A 16,308-nucleotide genomic window follows, 5' to 3' on the forward strand; every position below is an offset into this window, starting at 1 on the left:
TGGAAACTGAGGCTCTGCAATGCTCTTTGCACAGACTTCGCCTATGGTGGGGGTTTCACAACGTATATCCAAATAAGGCGGCCTCTTGAACTTGACCTAGACCATGGAGATCTTTCACTAGATTTGGATGGATTCTCCTTCTCAGACGACAAAACGCATGTACCAATAAGTGGGGACAAGGATATGTTAGATGCTGAAGAAGCAGACGAGGTAACTCATCTTCAATATAATATCTTCCCAGTGTCGAACCCCGTCTTACAGATTACGGCAGGCCGCTCTAATCAGGCAACGGACTCGCCCAGAAGTTGCCATGGTGGAGTATGAAATTCACCTTCACCCCACGTATCGTGTGCCATGTCTATGGTTCAATCTACGCAACCTACCTGCCGATGAGCCAGCATTCAACATTGACACTGTCTTTCGCCGCCTTGTACCGGACGAGTACAAGACCGGGCTTCGAGCACTGGGCAATGTAGGCGGTATTTCGGCCGATGTACGTTTTTCTGGGGAGAGCTGTTTGCACAAGTCAATTTCAATATTCCGGGTATCGTCAAGATTGGTCGGCCTAACTAACGTCTTGCTCACAGCACCACCCTATCACGGGCGTCCCATCCTTCTTTATCCACCCCTGCTTGCTGGGAGACGCAATTTCCAAATTCGAGTGCGACAGGACCAACTATCTCATGATATGGCTCGGACTTGTCGGAGGTTGCGTAGGGCTATGGGTCCCGAAGGAAATGGCAATGTAGCAGCGTATCGATTGCGTCTGTCAGAAATGTCGCCGACCTTCATGGGTTCATTCTTGTTCATCAATCATCGTCACTGTCCTCCTCCATGGCAACATCCGAATCACTATCCTCATCGTCACGGGTTCGCTTCTGTCCTCGGCCACCTGGTGTGTCGGCGTCTTCCATGACGTGGTCTGCAGTCGCAGCAGGCTTCGCAGGAAGACCAGAGCCGGGCGTCGGTGCCGGCGCTGAGCCGGGAGGGGGGGCGTTGAAGATGCTCTGTTGCAGTTCAGTCTGCTCGACGTTGGCAGCACCTGCGGCATTAGGGATCTTGAAAGTGCCGTCGAGTTTAGCCACAAAGTTGGACTTTGACTTCGCATATTGTATTTTCTAGCAAACGAGTTAGACTGATTCCACCACCACCGCGGAAAGGTTCCACTTACCAAGTCGCGACCAAGGAATGTCTGTCCCTCGAGAGATCGCATAGCTTGTGTAGCAGACTGAACGTCCCGAAATACGATATGGGCCTGGCCGCGCATCTTCATTGTCTTAAGAGCGACAACATCGAGGACGGGGCCATATGTGGAGAAGAGGAGGTAGAGGGCGGTTCGCAGGTCGGCTTTCTGGATTTTTGAGGAGGGGAGATTCGTTACGTAGAGACTAAAAAGTCAGCACGGCTTGGGAAGGAGCAGGAAAATGAAAGACTCACGTTTGATTAGGAGGAATAGGTTGGACCTTGGCTGGTAAAGATGCATTTGGCTGAAGACCACGAGGCGCGGTTGCTACAGCGGCCATTGTGGTAGTTGAACAGACGCCGGTGGTTCGATATTGTTAATCGATGTGTCGCGATCCAGATTTCAGCCCTTTTCCGGTGCTGCTTGTACCAAGACTGTGGTATTGATAACGGGGGCAATTGGATTCCAAGATATAGATGTTCGGCGGTGTTGATGGATTGGAGATTTTTCGCCGAGCCTAGAATTGCCAGCCTCGCACTACAAGACAAGCACAGCCGCTGTGGCCCAAGCTTAACCTAAGGACTCTACCACCCACTGGCTGGAGCTTCAGCACTACGTAACCCCCCACCCCCACCGCCAGCTTGGAGCCTACCACCTACTTAGACATCCATCGTCAGCACCCAACTCAACACGGCCTTTCTTGCTCCTATACTCTCAATCAGCTTCAAAGCGATAGTAGAGAGCTCCTCCTATCGCGAACAACAATCAGTATGGCTGCCCCCGAAGTCCACCACCTCTTCCACCACCCCATCGCCGATCACTCCTTCTCGGCCGACCACTCCGTCCTCGCTGTCGCTCGAGACACTGCTGTCGAGCTCTATGGCAGGGTTGGCAATGCCTTCAAGCTAAAAGATGAGCTCAAGGGCCACGACAAGACGGTCACTAGTGTCGATATTGCCCCAAACAGCGGACGTATCGTCACTTGCTCTCAAGGTTAGTCTGCGTGGAATTACCCCTATGTGATGTCTCGTCCAGGGCCTTACATCATAACCAGATCGTAATGCTCTGGTCTGGGAGCCATCCCCAACCGGTTATAAGCCTACCTTGGTCCTTCTTCGAATTAGCCGGGCTGCTACATTTGTCCGATGGTCTCCCTCTGAGAACAAGTTCGCCGTGGGATCCGGCGATCGCGTCATTGCAGTCTGTTACTTCGAAGAGGAGAACGACTGGTGGGTGTCCAAGCACCTGAAGAAGCCCATCCGCAGCACCATTACCAGCGTTGCTTGGCACCCCAACTCGATTCTCCTGGCTGCTGGATCCACTGATGCTCACGCCAGAGTCTTCTCCGCCTTCATCAAAGGTATGGACTCCCGACCTCCTCCTGGAGTCTGGGGCGAGCGACTCCCTTTCAACACCGTTTGTGGGGAGTACTTGAACAACTCGGCTGGATGGGTGCACTCCGTCTCTTTCTCCCCAAGCGGAGACAGTCTTGCATTCGCAGCGCATGATAGTAGCATCACTGTTGTCTACCCATCCGGTCCTGAGCAGCCTCCCCGTGCAGTTGTCACCGTCTCCACTCAGCAGCTTCCTTTCAAGAGTCTGATCTGGACCAGCGAAGATGAGATCATTGCTGCTGGTTACGACTGTGAGGCTTTCCGCTTCCAAGGTGGTGAGGCTGGCTGGCAGCTAGCTGGTGCTATTGAGCAGAAGGGCCGTCCCGGTCTGGGCGAGCACCGCGAGGAGTCTGCTTTGAACATGTTCAGACAAATGGACCTCAAGGGCAAGACCAAGGATGACACTCAACTTAAGACTATCCATCAAAATACCATCAGCACCGTCAGGCCTTTCGAAACCTCGGGTGACCGCATTACCAAGTTCAGCAGTAAGTACCAAGTCGTACCTTTAAGTTACGATAAACTGACACAGATTGTAGCAAGCGGTGTCGATGGTAGGGTTGTGGTATGGAGCACTTAGATAGTATGAGTGAATAATATACTGCTGCTAGAAAGCGGGCAGATTACATGCAATGGTAACTTGCCATTGGTCTACAAACTTCGTAACTCCCACAAACATACATGTCTTTGATTGATATCGGGCGTTGCACTACTTTATGTACGGTGCATACTTAAAGGGAAGTCTCTTCGAAAGGTCTTGATGTAATTCTCGATCCCTACGCTTCATAAAGTAGATCGTAACTCATCAGGTACTTATCCAACAGCTCAGGCATTTACGAGGCCTCACGAGACGCGCCGTCTGTTTGATGGGTTTGTGACAATAGGGCTACGTCTCCCACTGATTCACAAGCAATTCATAATTGTCTATATCAAGTTCTATTTTATCGCGTGCTTTGGCTTTGCTAAGATTCTGCCTCTATGGAAGAGCAGTGACCTCAATCTCCACATCGACGTTCTTGGGAAGAGTCTTGACAGCCACACAGCTGCGTGCAGGCTTATGCGAAAACCACTTCTCGTACTCGGTGTTGATTTCCTAGAAGCCGTCAGTAAATGAATGGATGATTGGACTTGCTGGGGCACTGACAGCAAAGTAGGACATGTCAGAGATGAAGACTGTAGTCTTGACCACCTTGGAAATGGACGAGCCAGCCGCCTCCACAACAGCCTGGACATTCTTGCAGGCCTGGCGGGTCTGCTCAGTGATACCTTGAACCATCTCACCCTCGGGGGTAAGAGGAATCTGGCCAGAGCAATAGATCATGTTGGGGGTCTTGATGGCTTGAGACTGGTTTGGCATATCATGAGTGTTGGTCTTGTCAGTGAGGGGTAGCTAAACATACGTAAGGGCCAAGCGCTTCGATACTGTCAGTAAAGGTTTACCAGAGATTGGATTCATACAACTTACCCGCAGGGGCGTCCTTGGTGAAGATGATCTGCTGGTCGGAAGACATTGTCGATTGGTGTCTGGTTGAAAGTGTGAACTTGGCTGGCGCTACGATATACTGGCGGGGAATTGTTCGGATGGAAGAGGTGACAGAGCGTGAAGCTCTGCGCGCAATGGGAGAAAATGACATGGCAGAAAAAGGATGACAATTTTGATTACCGACGTACCTAGAGTAAAGAGAATGATCGAGTTGGGGTCTCAGAGCTGAGTTTTGATGAATTTGGGTTCAAGTAAGCTTTGGTTGCCGTGTTATGAACGAGAGCTCCGGAGGTTCGGTGAGTACTCGGAGGGGTAAACCGAAGCTAGGTAGCCAATGGAAAGCACCTTGAGAGAATGGACTGCACTTGGTTGTATCTGGTCAATTGCTTGCTACAGGTAGGTACATGAAATCAGTTAATTTACTGCTGCTGAGCTCCGTTGATCGGCTAACTTGTGGTAAGTCTGGCGACCTCTCCGGGAGGCCCCGCATTGCGCCCTCCGCAGACGGCGGCAGAGGAGCGTTTGGAGGAGCTCTGAACATGAGGGTTTTGTCCTAGGAGCTCTATTACTATAGCCATGGCAGCACGCCATTAAAGAGGTAAAGTCAGAGAACAACGTGGTGCTGTCTCATCTTTCTTGCTTGGTAATTGACATGAAGCCATGGCGTCTAAATGTTAGATGTGTTACATATATCGCAGTGTGTGTTCAGGAGCTCAATAGAAATTCTTGGGCAAACAGACTTATAGTTCAATTCCGAATAAAATGTGTCTCTATTGATGCTCTATTCAACACCAGAAGAAGAATGGTTAGGTGTTTGTTGCAAATGCAGCTTCATTCGTCTCTTTGTGCTTTACCACCAACTCGAGTTTCAGCGTGACCAACGACGACGGCAATGAGCAATCAAACAGTCTACAGAAAGTTAGTATTCCACTTGTGGAAAATCTACGATGTCCGAAACATTTGTGTTCAATTAGAGATCGGGATTGGTGGTCAAAGTCAAACAGTACTCTATAGTCACGATCTAATTGACCACGGTATGCTTTCAGCCCTGTTGCTGAGCATCTCCAAAACCGGCATCATCAGCAAAGCTTGGTCGAGGTCAGAGTCCCTTTCCTACTGAAGCTAAAACACAACGAGACCCAATTGGTTCCCGTAGCTCCTTATTGACTCCCCTTGAGAACATCCAAACTGTTAGCAGCTTCAGCTGTCAAGTGGCTGAAAGCTAACACAAGTGGGGTCTTACCCCTGCGTCCATCCCATCTAGCCCAGACTCCTCCAGTGACAGGGGTAAAAAAAAGGCAAGCTGGCCAGGTTGTCCTTGACGCCAGAAGCATCAACTTGATCCCATAACTTCGACCACAGGGAGGTTTCTCTTTTTAATCAATCGCCCCTTTTCTTTCCTTTCTTTTTATTTTTTGTGAAACTTCTCTACTGAGGCGGTGATTGCTTCCAGTAGCTATCTCTACTTGCTCTTCTATCGCTCCTTTGTTCACCTATTTCCTCTTCTCCTCTACAAATCGCTTGGTGTAACCAGGGCACTGCTATCTGACCCCTGAGGTAAGCCTGAGACCTACGGTTCCTCTGAATTGTTTGTGAGACGTGGTTGTTTCTCTGCATACTTCATATCACTTTCTTTGCTTATATATACGTCGACAAGGCCTTTGACTGATTGTCGCATCTGTAGCTTACGGCCATCTTCAATCATGGCTCGAAGCTCCACGCCGCAGGGCAGTCTGCGACAGAGGGGCGCACCATCAAAGAAGCCCTCCGAAGAAGACTCTTTCAATCCTAATATCGAGCTTGATAAGCTTGCCAAGGCTGGTGCTCAGCGAGCCGCTGCCCAGAGCGAGACCGAGTACAAGATTGGCCTTTTCCTCATCACCATCTTGTCCTTCGTTACTCGATTCTGGGGTATCAGCCATCCAAACGAGGTTGTCTTTGACGAGGTGCACTTTGGAAAGGTAAGCGAGCACGACTGGATTCACTAATATTCGATGCTATAGCTAACCATTGCTTGATAGTTCGCCTCATACTACCTCGAGCGAACCTACTTTTTCGACGTCCACCCTCCCTTCGGCAAGCTTCTGTTCGCCTTTGTCGGCTGGCTCGTTGGCTACGATGGTAACTTCCACTTCGAGAACATCGGCGATTCCTACATTGCGAATAAAGTTCCTTATGTCGCGTACCGAGCTCTCCCCGCTACTCTTGGTGCTTTGACTGTCTCGGTCACATATCTCATCATGTGGGAATCTGGTTACAGTCTGCCCGCTTGCATCCTCGCCGCTGGTCTTGTCCTCCTCGATAATGCCCACATCGGCCAGACCCGACTCATCCTCCTAGATGCGACTTTGGTCCTCGCCATGGCTTGCAGTCTCCTCTTCTACATCAAGTGGTACAAGCTCCGACATGAGCCTTTCTCCCGAAAGTGGTGGAAGTGGCTCATCCTCACCGGATTCGCTCTGTCTTGCGATATCTCGGTCAAGTACGTTGGTGTGTTTGCCTTCGTTACCATTGGCTCTGCCGTTGTCATCGACCTCTGGGACCTCCTCAACATCAACCGACCTGGCGGTGCCATCAGCCTGCAGGAATTTACTAAGCACTTTGCCGCTCGGGCTTTTGGTCTGATCATCATGCCTTTCTTGTTCTACCTCTTCTGGTTCCAGGTTCACTTCGCGGTTCTCTACCGATCCGGTCCTGGTGATGATTTCATGACTCCTGAATTCCAGGAGACCCTGAGCGACAACGTCATGCTGGCCAATTCCATCGACATTCAGTACTATGACCAGATCACAATTCGGCACAAGGAGACCAAGACGTACCTTCACAGTCACGAGGACCGTTACCCTCTCCGATACGATGATGGCCGTGTTTCGTCCCAGGGCCAGCAGATTACTGGTTACCCTTACAACGACACCAACAACTACTGGGAGATCCTGCCCGCCAATAACGATAAGCAGATGGGCCGCATTGTCAAGAACCACGAACTGGTTCGCCTTCGTCACGTCGGAACCGACAAGATTCTACTCTCCCACGATGTCGCTTCTCCTTACTACCCCACCAACCAGGAATTCACTGCTGTTACTCCCGAGGAGGCTTTTGGCAAGCGTGAGAAGGACACGCTTTTCGAGGTCCGGATCGAGCACGGCAAGAAGAACCAGAACTTCAAGACTGTCGCTGGCCACTTCAAGCTCATTCACAACCCCAGCAAGGTTGCTATGTGGACTCACACTAAGCCTCTCCCTGAATGGGGTTACAAGCAGCAGGAGATCAACGGTAACAAGCAGATTGCGCCCAGCTCCAACGTCTGGATCGCCGAGGACATTCCTTCTCTACCTGCTGATCATCCTCGTCGCCAGAAGCCTGAGCGCAAGGTCAAGTCTCTGCCCTTCCTCCAGAAGTGGTTCGAGCTCCAGCGCGCCATGTTCTACCATAACAGCAAGCTTACCAGCAGCCACCCTTATGCTAGCCACCCTTACCAGTGGCCTTTCCTGCTCCGTGGTGTGAGCTTCTGGACTCAGAGTGAGACGCGCCAGCAGATTTACTTCTTGGGCAATCCCATTGGCTGGTGGCTCGCTAGCAGTCTTCTCGCTGTTTATGCCGGTATTCTTCTCGCTGATCAGTTATCTCTGCGCCGTGGTGTTGACGCTCTCGACCGCCGTAAGTCTGGTCGAAATACATGTTCAGGATTGATTTAATAACGAAATTTTAGGAACTCGATCGCGCTTGTATAACTCTACCGGTTTCTTCTTCCTTGCTTGGGCTACTCATTACTTCCCTTTCTTCCTCATGGGACGACAACTTTTCTTGCATCACTACCTTCCAGCTCACCTTGCTTCTTGTCTTGTTGCTGGCGCTCTTCTTGAGTTCATCTTCAACTCTGAAGCTCCTGAGGAGGTCACTATCAAGGACAAGAAGGGACCTGTTAGCCCCAGGCACCATGTCACTGCTCGTGAGCGCTTCGCCGGCCAAAGCATGCTCGGTGCCTGGATTGCCTGTGGTGCCATTCTGTCTCTGATCATTGCTGGCTGGTACTTCTTCCTGCCTCTCACCTATGGTTACCCTGGTCTCTCCGTCGATGCCATTCTCCGAAGGAAGTGGCTAGGATATGACCTTCACTTTGCCAAATAGACGGTGATAGGGTGATTCGACCAATCTTGAGTCTGAAGATTCTTGAGTCGACGAATTTCAAGTGGATATACCACTGGCATTTTTCCCATGAGATCAGGGTCGAGTTAATGAAGGCGCCATCACACTGATCATGACAAGATTAGGTAGTTATGGGATATACCGGGTCGACGGGGGTTTGACCATGAGTGCCAGACAAAACCAATCTCATTTATCTCTATATGATAGAATACGTGAAGGAAGATGTGTAACCTATTGAAAGCATAGAGAAACAATCTGATATTTGTTTAAACATTTGGACGGCATGCTCGGCCATGAGTTGTATTTCATGTCGTTGAACCAGAATTCTGCCGCACGCCAAGCTCCAGGCGAGAGCCAATCTTCCCCACTATAGTAGGCGGTCACTAAGCTAGCTCTAGGTAGCAGCTTGTCGGGTGTGGCTATAGGTGTACCTTAGCTAGGTAGTCGGCATGAGCCAAGCAAGGGATGCATCCAATGTCAATTGTACATTTAACATCATAACCAACGATGATCTTTCTTCTCGCATGATATCCCATGCTCTTGCCCGCTAAATTGCGCTGAGGGTGCACCAATCTTACTAATTCCACTCTCTATGATGCTTTGCTGTCCTCGTAACCACGCATAAGGAAACATGGTCTCGCATACGAACCGCCTCTACCTGCGTCGCCTCCTACGCTCACGCTTCCCCAAGATAGTCTTCATCCTCGTCGTCATAATCAACGTTCTCGATGTCCTTCGAATCCATAGGAACCTCCTCGATGCCGATCGCACTCCAGCCCCGAAGCTCTCGCAGCCTCCCGGGCGCATCTATATCGCAAGCATGCACTTCAACAACGAGCGCGTAATTAGGGATCACTGGGGTCCTGCGGTGATAGAACTTGCAAAGCTTTTCGGGCGAGAGAATGTCTTTGTTAGTGTGTTTGAGAGCGGGAGCTGGGACAATACTAAAAGGGAGCTGCATAACATGGATCAGGAGCTCGAGAAACTAGGAGTTCCCCATCGTGTGGAGATGTCAGATGTCACGCATAAAGATGAGATTGAGAATCCAAATAAGGGAGAAGGCTGGATCGACACACCTAGGGGGAAGCACGAGTTGAGAAGGATACCGTTTCTCGCAAAGCTGAGAAACAGGACGTTACAGGACTTGATAGACCTGTCCAAGAAAGGACAGCATTTCGATAAGGTTCTCTTTCTCAACGACGTCGTCTTCACGGTACGTCAACTACTATGGTAGGATGGTCAGCATCTCACAAAGTTTGCAGACGGACGATGTGCTCAAGCTCCTCGGCACGAACGGCGGTGACTACGCTGCAGCTTGCTCGCTTGATTTCTCGAAACCGCCACAGTACTATGATACATTTGCACTGAGGGATACAAATGGAGAGGCGCATGCGATGCCTACCTGGCCGTATTTCAAGAGTAGTGTTTCGAGGAATGCTCTTGTTAATCACTTGGATGCTGTGCCTGTTGCAAGCTGCTGGAATGGAATTGGTTTGTTTCCTTACGCTTAAAGACGAGCGCTTCCTCACTGACTCCCTCGTTAGTCGCTATGCCCGTAGAGCCCTTTACTTCATCGTCGAAGCTGCGTTTCCGGGGTATTCCAGACTCTTTAGCTGAACACCACCTCGAAGGCTGTGAATGCTGCCTTATCCACGCTGACAATCCCCTCTCTAAAACCAGAGGTGTGTATCTCAATCCTCATGTCCGCGTAGGCTATAACCTACGCGCATACCAAGCCGTGCATCCCGAACAAGGCGCATGGGTGTCAACATGGCAGATCTTCGCCGGTCTCTGGATCAACCGCATAATGCGGTGGGTATCATCGCCGTTTGACGCATGGGTGGTCAGGGGACGTGTTGCGGAGTGGGAGAAATTAGGGGGGAGAGAACCGGGCGAGTTTTGCCTGATTAACGAGATGCAGGTTCTTGTTGAACGAGGTTGGGCACATGTCTAGATATTTGGTAGCGAGAAGGACAGGAATTGGTGGTAAGATACCCATATCGTCAAACTGAAAGATTGTCTATTCTAAGTGCGAAGAGCTCCAGGGCGTGCAGAAAGACACTCACATCTTAAAAGAAACGCCCATGATATTATATAACATGGTTCCGACATACTATCTTCTAGATGCCGGATCAAGCAGACATCGACTTTTCTCCTAACACTCGCATCCGGGATCAATCCTACCCTCTCTCAAGTCAATTCCTGCCCATCATCTCTTTTACTGCGATCAACTCGATCAGGCACATCCTTCAATCACTATACGAATCGGACTGGGGAGAACCTGGAATTCGGTGTCCGGGGCTAACTTGCGGTCGAGCAGGTAGATGGATCAAAGTTGGTCGACCAACTGGAGACAGTTGTACCGAACACACAGCGGTAGACCTTATCTCTTTCTTCTAGTCTTCGTCTTCCTCATCTTCACCCTCATACCGGTCTCCGGTGGTCTCGATTGTAGATGCAACATCAATTGCAGGAGATGAGGCGTCCAAGGATCTCACAGGGTCTGAAGAGAAGTTCTCTGCAGGGAAGCCACTAGCAACTGATGCGCGAAGCTGCAAAGCTTCACAGAAGCCGCCAGCTGTAATCGGAAGGTCTCTGCGACGGTTTATAAAAACCCTGGCCGGTGAGGCCGCAGTTCCTATTCTCCCATGAAATTCTTGATCTGAATTATCACTGGGCTCAGAAGAGGGCAAAAAAGATCCGGGCAGCTTAGCTATTGGGGTCACAGCTTTCATCTCGATCTCTGATTCTTCGTCTGATTCCTCACCGTCCTCAGAAGGTGAGGATAGGAAGGGCCAGCGAACCGTTTCTGCAGTAAGGGGGATAGCCTTATCTTGACTTGGGTGAACCGAGGTGCTTGACCTATGACTACTAGAGCGGGTAGGACCATTTTTGTCAAAGTGGCTTGTGGGTGGGATGAAATACCCGTTCTCAACATATCCCAGACTTGAGAAGTCGAGGCTCCTTGCTGTTGGGGGGCTGTGAGGCTGGCCATGAGACTCGCGGGCCATATCCTCCTGATCACGCAATCCGGCCAAGTGGTAGCGGTTTGGGCGAAGTGGTATCCGCGCAATCGCAGCTTCACTAGGAAGATTTCTCATCGAAAAAGCCCATGTTCCCCATGTTGATCTGCTCTCAGGGATAGGGTGATCAGGTGATGATGCTCCAAATAACCAACGAATTAGTCTTGTTATACACCAGTGTGGCCAAATGAGATACGATACGAGTTTTTCCCATCCTCCTCGGATTTGTGGGCATTGATCTTGCTGTCGACCAGCGACGGAAGAATCCCGAGTTCGTTCACGGAAAGGCATTTTGTTGGAGTGGCTTGGCTAGGGTATAGAAGAGAAAGGTCTTCGGTAAAGAGAATGAATGTTGACGGCGTTCTTATTATACCTAAGTATTTTGCCGGGAAGGAGAACTGTTCTATCTATTCAATAAATTAGAGGCGGGAGTCTAGATATACCTTGACCTCAGACCTGTTCATTGGTATGAACACAGAACATTACATATTCTTGTTTCCATCGCAATCGCATGATCGTCTAAATATCTGTAACGACACTGAACAAGAATATGGCCAACGTCTCTTGTTCAGCTGACTCACGCATTGGGCAGTTGTTCACCATTAGGACAGAAAAACAGCCTCATGTTTCAAACAATATCGATCGAGTATATATAGCAATCGTAGCCATCTGCTTATAATTCTACAACAATCTAAACAAACTCCCCCTTTCAGACGCAGACCATCATCGAGACTACGTCTTTAACCACTAACAGCACCATTTCTACGCCGGTATCACAAACCAAAGAACTTCCCATCCTCACATACTAACAAAATGTGTTTAGATATCTACCACGAGTACCAGGAGTGCGGCCATCACAGGCATGTCCGTACCTATACGTGTTGGCAAGATAGTTGGGAGGCGTATTGCCCCTGTTTGTACTTCCCTGGGGTATTCCCCTTTCGAAGCATACATGGCAAGACCCAGAGTCGGCAAGTTCGACTAGGGTCATGCTCCAACTGCGAGGCATCGAAAAAGAAAGGAGAAAGGAGGGATTACGGGGGGTTCACTGCTCTGCAAACCCATGGTGCTGGAGCCTCCCATGGGACGAGACAGGTACAAACACCACAGCCAAGCGGAGGTCATCAGGAGTTGAGGGTGCCCGGAAGAGCCCATCAACCAGGGGCATATAGACAGGAGCCTCGTATGAGCATGTATTCCCAACCGAGCCCTTCGGATCGGATATATGTGAGTTCCCGGGGTGCATACGCACCGACATGCTCTCCGGCACCAAGGCAAGGTACAAGACAGGTAGGTTCTTCGTCTCGGGGAATAGAGCTGACGAATCTGCAGCCACGGAGACAATCCAATGATCCGCGCGCAAACTCCTCCAAGCGCGACAGTGTCGTTCGCGGTCAACAGGTAGGAAACAAGTTAATCGTGGACAAGGGCGTTCCTCTCCCACCCGTGGGGCAATATAAGACACTTGAGTCTCGCAGATCTGGGACCGCACGCAATAGTCCCAGAAGAGTTGGCAGTGTACGGGATCGTATTGATCGGTCCTACACCGTTTCTCCTCTCACCGAGGATGAGAGGAACGCTCCCTATGTGGAAATACCGTCCCATGATGAGTATGCGGGTTGGGTATAAGATTGTATTATCACCTTGAGATCGTCACCTTGCGTTGGCTTTGAGACTGGGAATCAGAAATAGACATAGGTTCAAGTGAACCATCCGAGTTATGAGATTTCAATATTCTTGTAGTTACGAGAATTCGATAACCTGTTTCGTTCTTCGATCTTTATTGTATTCAACGTAGTATTGATGTGATTGTGCTGTAAGAAATGATTTAAGTTGATACTGGACAATTGTCCCGCTCATATCTTGATAAAGATTGTACGCCTAAGATTTCAGGGCTTTCCTTGCAGAACTTCTATCGTTTTACAGGTATCACATGCCTCTGAGACATTCAGCTCGTTATATCGAAGATAGGAACATACCTAACTGAGTCTCGGAGTCTAGGGTCACAAGTAGACAACGCTAGGATACGATACCAGGAAAAGATCTAGATTGTGTTGATACTGATCACCACTAGGATCTTGTAATCAAAGCACGGATCATTGACTCTACCTATTAGAATCAAAGTACAGAGTATGTCAATGTCGAATCAAAAGTCCCAATCCATGGGCGCCTTGATGACGAGCTCCCCTGTTAAGCTTGTCAAGAGGTTATTCTGGTTTACGCCATTAGACCCCGAGACTAGTAGTATCGTCAACAATCATACAGGGGTCACACGATATCATGTTCATGTCAAAAAGGAATTCCACTACTGGCTGGTTCCCAGAAGCGGCGCAAATGCATACGTATCCCCTGCGAACCAGAATACGGATGCCTTGAGAATGGGGTTCACCACTCGAGGCATCCAGATTTGTCCCTGGACACAAGAGGGTCTTTGGTACTAAGGTAGGCTGCTTGATAAAATTGACTCTGATTGGCTTATGGCAGGGACGTGTTTAAAAATGGCAGTTAGTATAGGACTTGATAACATCGTACAAGACATAAAGTTCTTGGAATAAATGAACAAATTGCAACTAGGGCCGGAATGAAACAGCTGGCTTGCGTGTATATTTACGTATTTGGTGGTTGTTTCTATTGAAAGGGCGTATGCATACTGCGTACGTGTACGTGTATCTTGATTGGTTGCAAGCAGGAATTCGGTGACAAGAAGATACCTAGGTTGATTACGATGCCTTCATACTGTTGCAAAAGGACTCTCGTGCATTCGTGCTGTCCTCAAAAAGATATGCCAAGGGCGCGAGAATCTACAAGCGCGTGATTACTGACGCAGATCCATAGAGCGGGCGTCAGCAATGACTCGACTCGTCTTGAGCGATTGATGAGAATCATTCTGGTGGCGGCTACGGATTCCGGCCGGTAAATCTAGGACATGCGGCCTTAATCTGGGACGCATGCTTCAGGGCAGAAGCTCTGAAAAGGCTAGCAGTGCGATGAAATGCAATGCAACGACTTGGGAAAAGATGGGGGTCCACACTCGTAATCAAAAAGGGAAATCGCCGGCCATTGAGTCAACGGACGGGTGACATGACCTTTGTTTCGACCAACCCCTGCGGAGAGCAGCAGCCCTATGCGTGGAGTAAATGCACTATCGGTCCATTGGCTGTGGGCCGATGCTACGGGAAAGGAGGCGTTGGCGGTGGAGAGTCCTTGGAGACGGGAACAGGCACAGGAACCAGTTGAGGGAGAATATCTGGAGGTTGGTGCGTCTTGTGTTCGATCCAGATGCAGCCAAGATGAGGTCTCGGTGATGATGATAACGCGTGTGAGTCGCCGTGTCTCTCTTCGATGGAGGTTGTCAGTCGATCATGTCCTGTTTCAAGCACCAACATTCATCAGCTCAAAGGTCCAGCAACGACAATGCATGTTTCGGTGAGTCTCCCTCCTAATGAGTTCTAGCACATCCCGGCACGGTCAATGAAACCCGTTCAAGATACCTAAAGTCCATATCAAGCCAATGGCACATAAAACATGCAGAGAGGCTGCGCATCGCCATCGATTGCAAGGCACAGCCGTCAAAGAGGGCTGAGGTGGAGGGTGGAAATGCAATGCATCGACTGCAACACCAATGCGTCTCATCAATCAGAGACCACCGACGAATAGAATAGCGACTAGTTTATGCCACATTAGCGTGGTCAACGCCAATGAGCTACCAGACTGCCAGATGAGTATCCGTAGGATGTCAGAATGGCCACACGAGGATCATTCGGAAAAGAGGCAAGCTTTGACTGAACACCAAACGAGGGCGTGAAGTCAGACCGCAAGCATAATAGAAGACAGGAAAGGACAATTCTCCCATAATTTAGACACTCGAAATACCATCTATTGATCTTGATGTCCATACCAGAGGAATTCCGAGTTCTTTCCGGACTGCTAAACCCAAGCCAATCTATGAGTCTGTCTTTCTGTTGCTGACAGCCAACGGTCACGGACCACCTAAAAGATGCGCCCGGTGTCGATCCCTGCAGACTCTCCGCAAGGCGTTTTCCATAGGTTCACAACAGTGACAATGGTTGCCAAACCACCACGGTCCGACGTCATCTGTAAATGAATTATTAGCACAATTCGTAGACAACACCATTTCCTCTTTTCTCCTTGCGTTTGGTTTGTGATCGTGACCCCCCAAGACTAGAATTGGTTTCATCTAAAACGCGAGCTTATTTGAAACCGAAATGAAAACAAACACCGTCATTTCGCGGAGAAACAGAGGGCCACGACAGTAGATACGCAATGGTTCCATTTCTGGCCCCCAAGTTCATCGTCAACTGCTCCTTGGCCTTTCCCTCAGATCAATGACAAGCTTGGAAATTCTTCTGCCTCATGCGCCTCTCGAGATGGACGGACAGAACTGGATGATGCGCAGTGAACCACAAAGGTTCTAGGGGTGCGGGAGAGGAGCGGTCGGATCTGGCGGAGTTTGTGGGGATATAGAGAAGGTCGCTTGTCATAGTCGAGGTACTCCAAGCCGTAACTCCGAGTCTGAGACGCTTGAGGCTCTGTGGGGGAATTGAGGTGAGTCTTGGTGTCAGATACTCAGGAATCGGAAAGTCAAAAGGAGTTAGACTTTCAACTCTGTTAGTGACTGGAGTACTGCCTCGGGTTGGGCGCTATCACGCTGAACCTTGCGCAGGGGGCATCCTGCGCCTCAGCCCGTACCATGCTGGAAGAGGATTTAGTGTCCAGGGATTTTAGGCAACAGTGGCCATGGGCTGAGAGATTGCGGAGCCCATTTCAACTCGGTTTCTAAGCATAACCTCGCTCGTCCGTAGACACTTTCCATTTCGCCCTCTTCCTCTCTCCAAATCTCTCTCTCTATCCCACTCTCACCTCACCATTTTCCTCGTTATCCTGAGGCCGCCGCCAGCTTCAGCTTCTCTCCGTTTAGCTCTAGATTTCTCACACCCTGTGGGTCCCGAAATTGTACACCCTTTCGGTCAACCCTCATATACCCTTTTCCGCCCGTCCTCTTCCTTCCTCCAGTTCCACCCGCCTTTCGCATCGCCAACATTCAACGCTGCGTCTTGT

At 49.8% G+C, this 16,308-nt stretch overlaps 6 protein-coding genes across 6 annotated transcripts; 3 read left to right on the forward strand and 3 right to left on the reverse strand.

Moving 5' to 3' along the window:
• Positions 1-809: 809 nt before the first annotated feature.
• J7337_000928 (uncharacterized protein) lies at positions 810-1,523 on the reverse strand (the record flags this gene model as incomplete). The annotated part of the gene is made up of 3 exons (XM_044818674.1): positions 810-1,118; positions 1,172-1,388; positions 1,438-1,523. 3 exons carry the CDS (start codon positions 1,521-1,523, stop codon positions 810-812), a joined length of 612 nt encoding a protein of 203 aa, XP_044686376.1.
• A 430-nt stretch (positions 1,524-1,953) lies between these two features.
• On the forward strand, positions 1,954-3,157 carry J7337_000929 (uncharacterized protein; the record flags this gene model as incomplete). The annotated part of the gene is made up of 3 exons (XM_044818675.1): positions 1,954-2,176; positions 2,238-3,065; positions 3,117-3,157. 3 exons carry the CDS (start codon positions 1,954-1,956, stop codon positions 3,155-3,157), a joined length of 1,092 nt encoding a protein of 363 aa, XP_044686377.1.
• Positions 3,158-3,553: 396 nt separating this feature from the next.
• Positions 3,554-4,088, reverse strand: J7337_000930 (uncharacterized protein; the record flags this gene model as incomplete). Its single annotated transcript, XM_044818676.1, has 4 exons — positions 3,554-3,670; positions 3,722-3,922; positions 3,978-3,991; positions 4,043-4,088. 4 exons carry the CDS (start codon positions 4,086-4,088, stop codon positions 3,554-3,556), a joined length of 378 nt encoding a protein of 125 aa, XP_044686378.1.
• A 1,675-nt stretch (positions 4,089-5,763) lies between these two features.
• On the forward strand, positions 5,764-8,188 carry J7337_000931 (uncharacterized protein; the record flags this gene model as incomplete). The annotated part of the gene is made up of 3 exons (XM_044818677.1): positions 5,764-6,021; positions 6,082-7,717; positions 7,770-8,188. The coding sequence occupies 3 exons, from the start codon at positions 5,764-5,766 to the stop codon at positions 8,186-8,188; spliced, it is 2,313 nt and encodes a 770-aa protein (XP_044686379.1).
• A 649-nt stretch (positions 8,189-8,837) lies between these two features.
• J7337_000932 (uncharacterized protein) lies at positions 8,838-9,717 on the forward strand (the record flags this gene model as incomplete). The annotated part of the gene is made up of 2 exons (XM_044818678.1): positions 8,838-9,419; positions 9,469-9,717. The coding sequence occupies 2 exons, from the start codon at positions 8,838-8,840 to the stop codon at positions 9,715-9,717; spliced, it is 831 nt and encodes a 276-aa protein (XP_044686380.1).
• Positions 9,718-10,602: 885 nt separating this feature from the next.
• J7337_000933 (uncharacterized protein) lies at positions 10,603-11,520 on the reverse strand (the record flags this gene model as incomplete). The annotated part of the gene is made up of 1 exon (XM_044818679.1): positions 10,603-11,520. One exon carries the CDS (start codon positions 11,518-11,520, stop codon positions 10,603-10,605), a length of 918 nt encoding a protein of 305 aa, XP_044686381.1.
• Positions 11,521-16,308: the final 4,788 nt, after the last annotated feature.

The sequence above is a fragment of the Fusarium musae genome, chromosome 1 (assembly GCF_019915245.1).
Source record: "Fusarium musae strain F31 chromosome 1, whole genome shotgun sequence".
NCBI lineage: Eukaryota > Fungi > Ascomycota > Sordariomycetes > Hypocreales > Nectriaceae > Fusarium > Fusarium musae.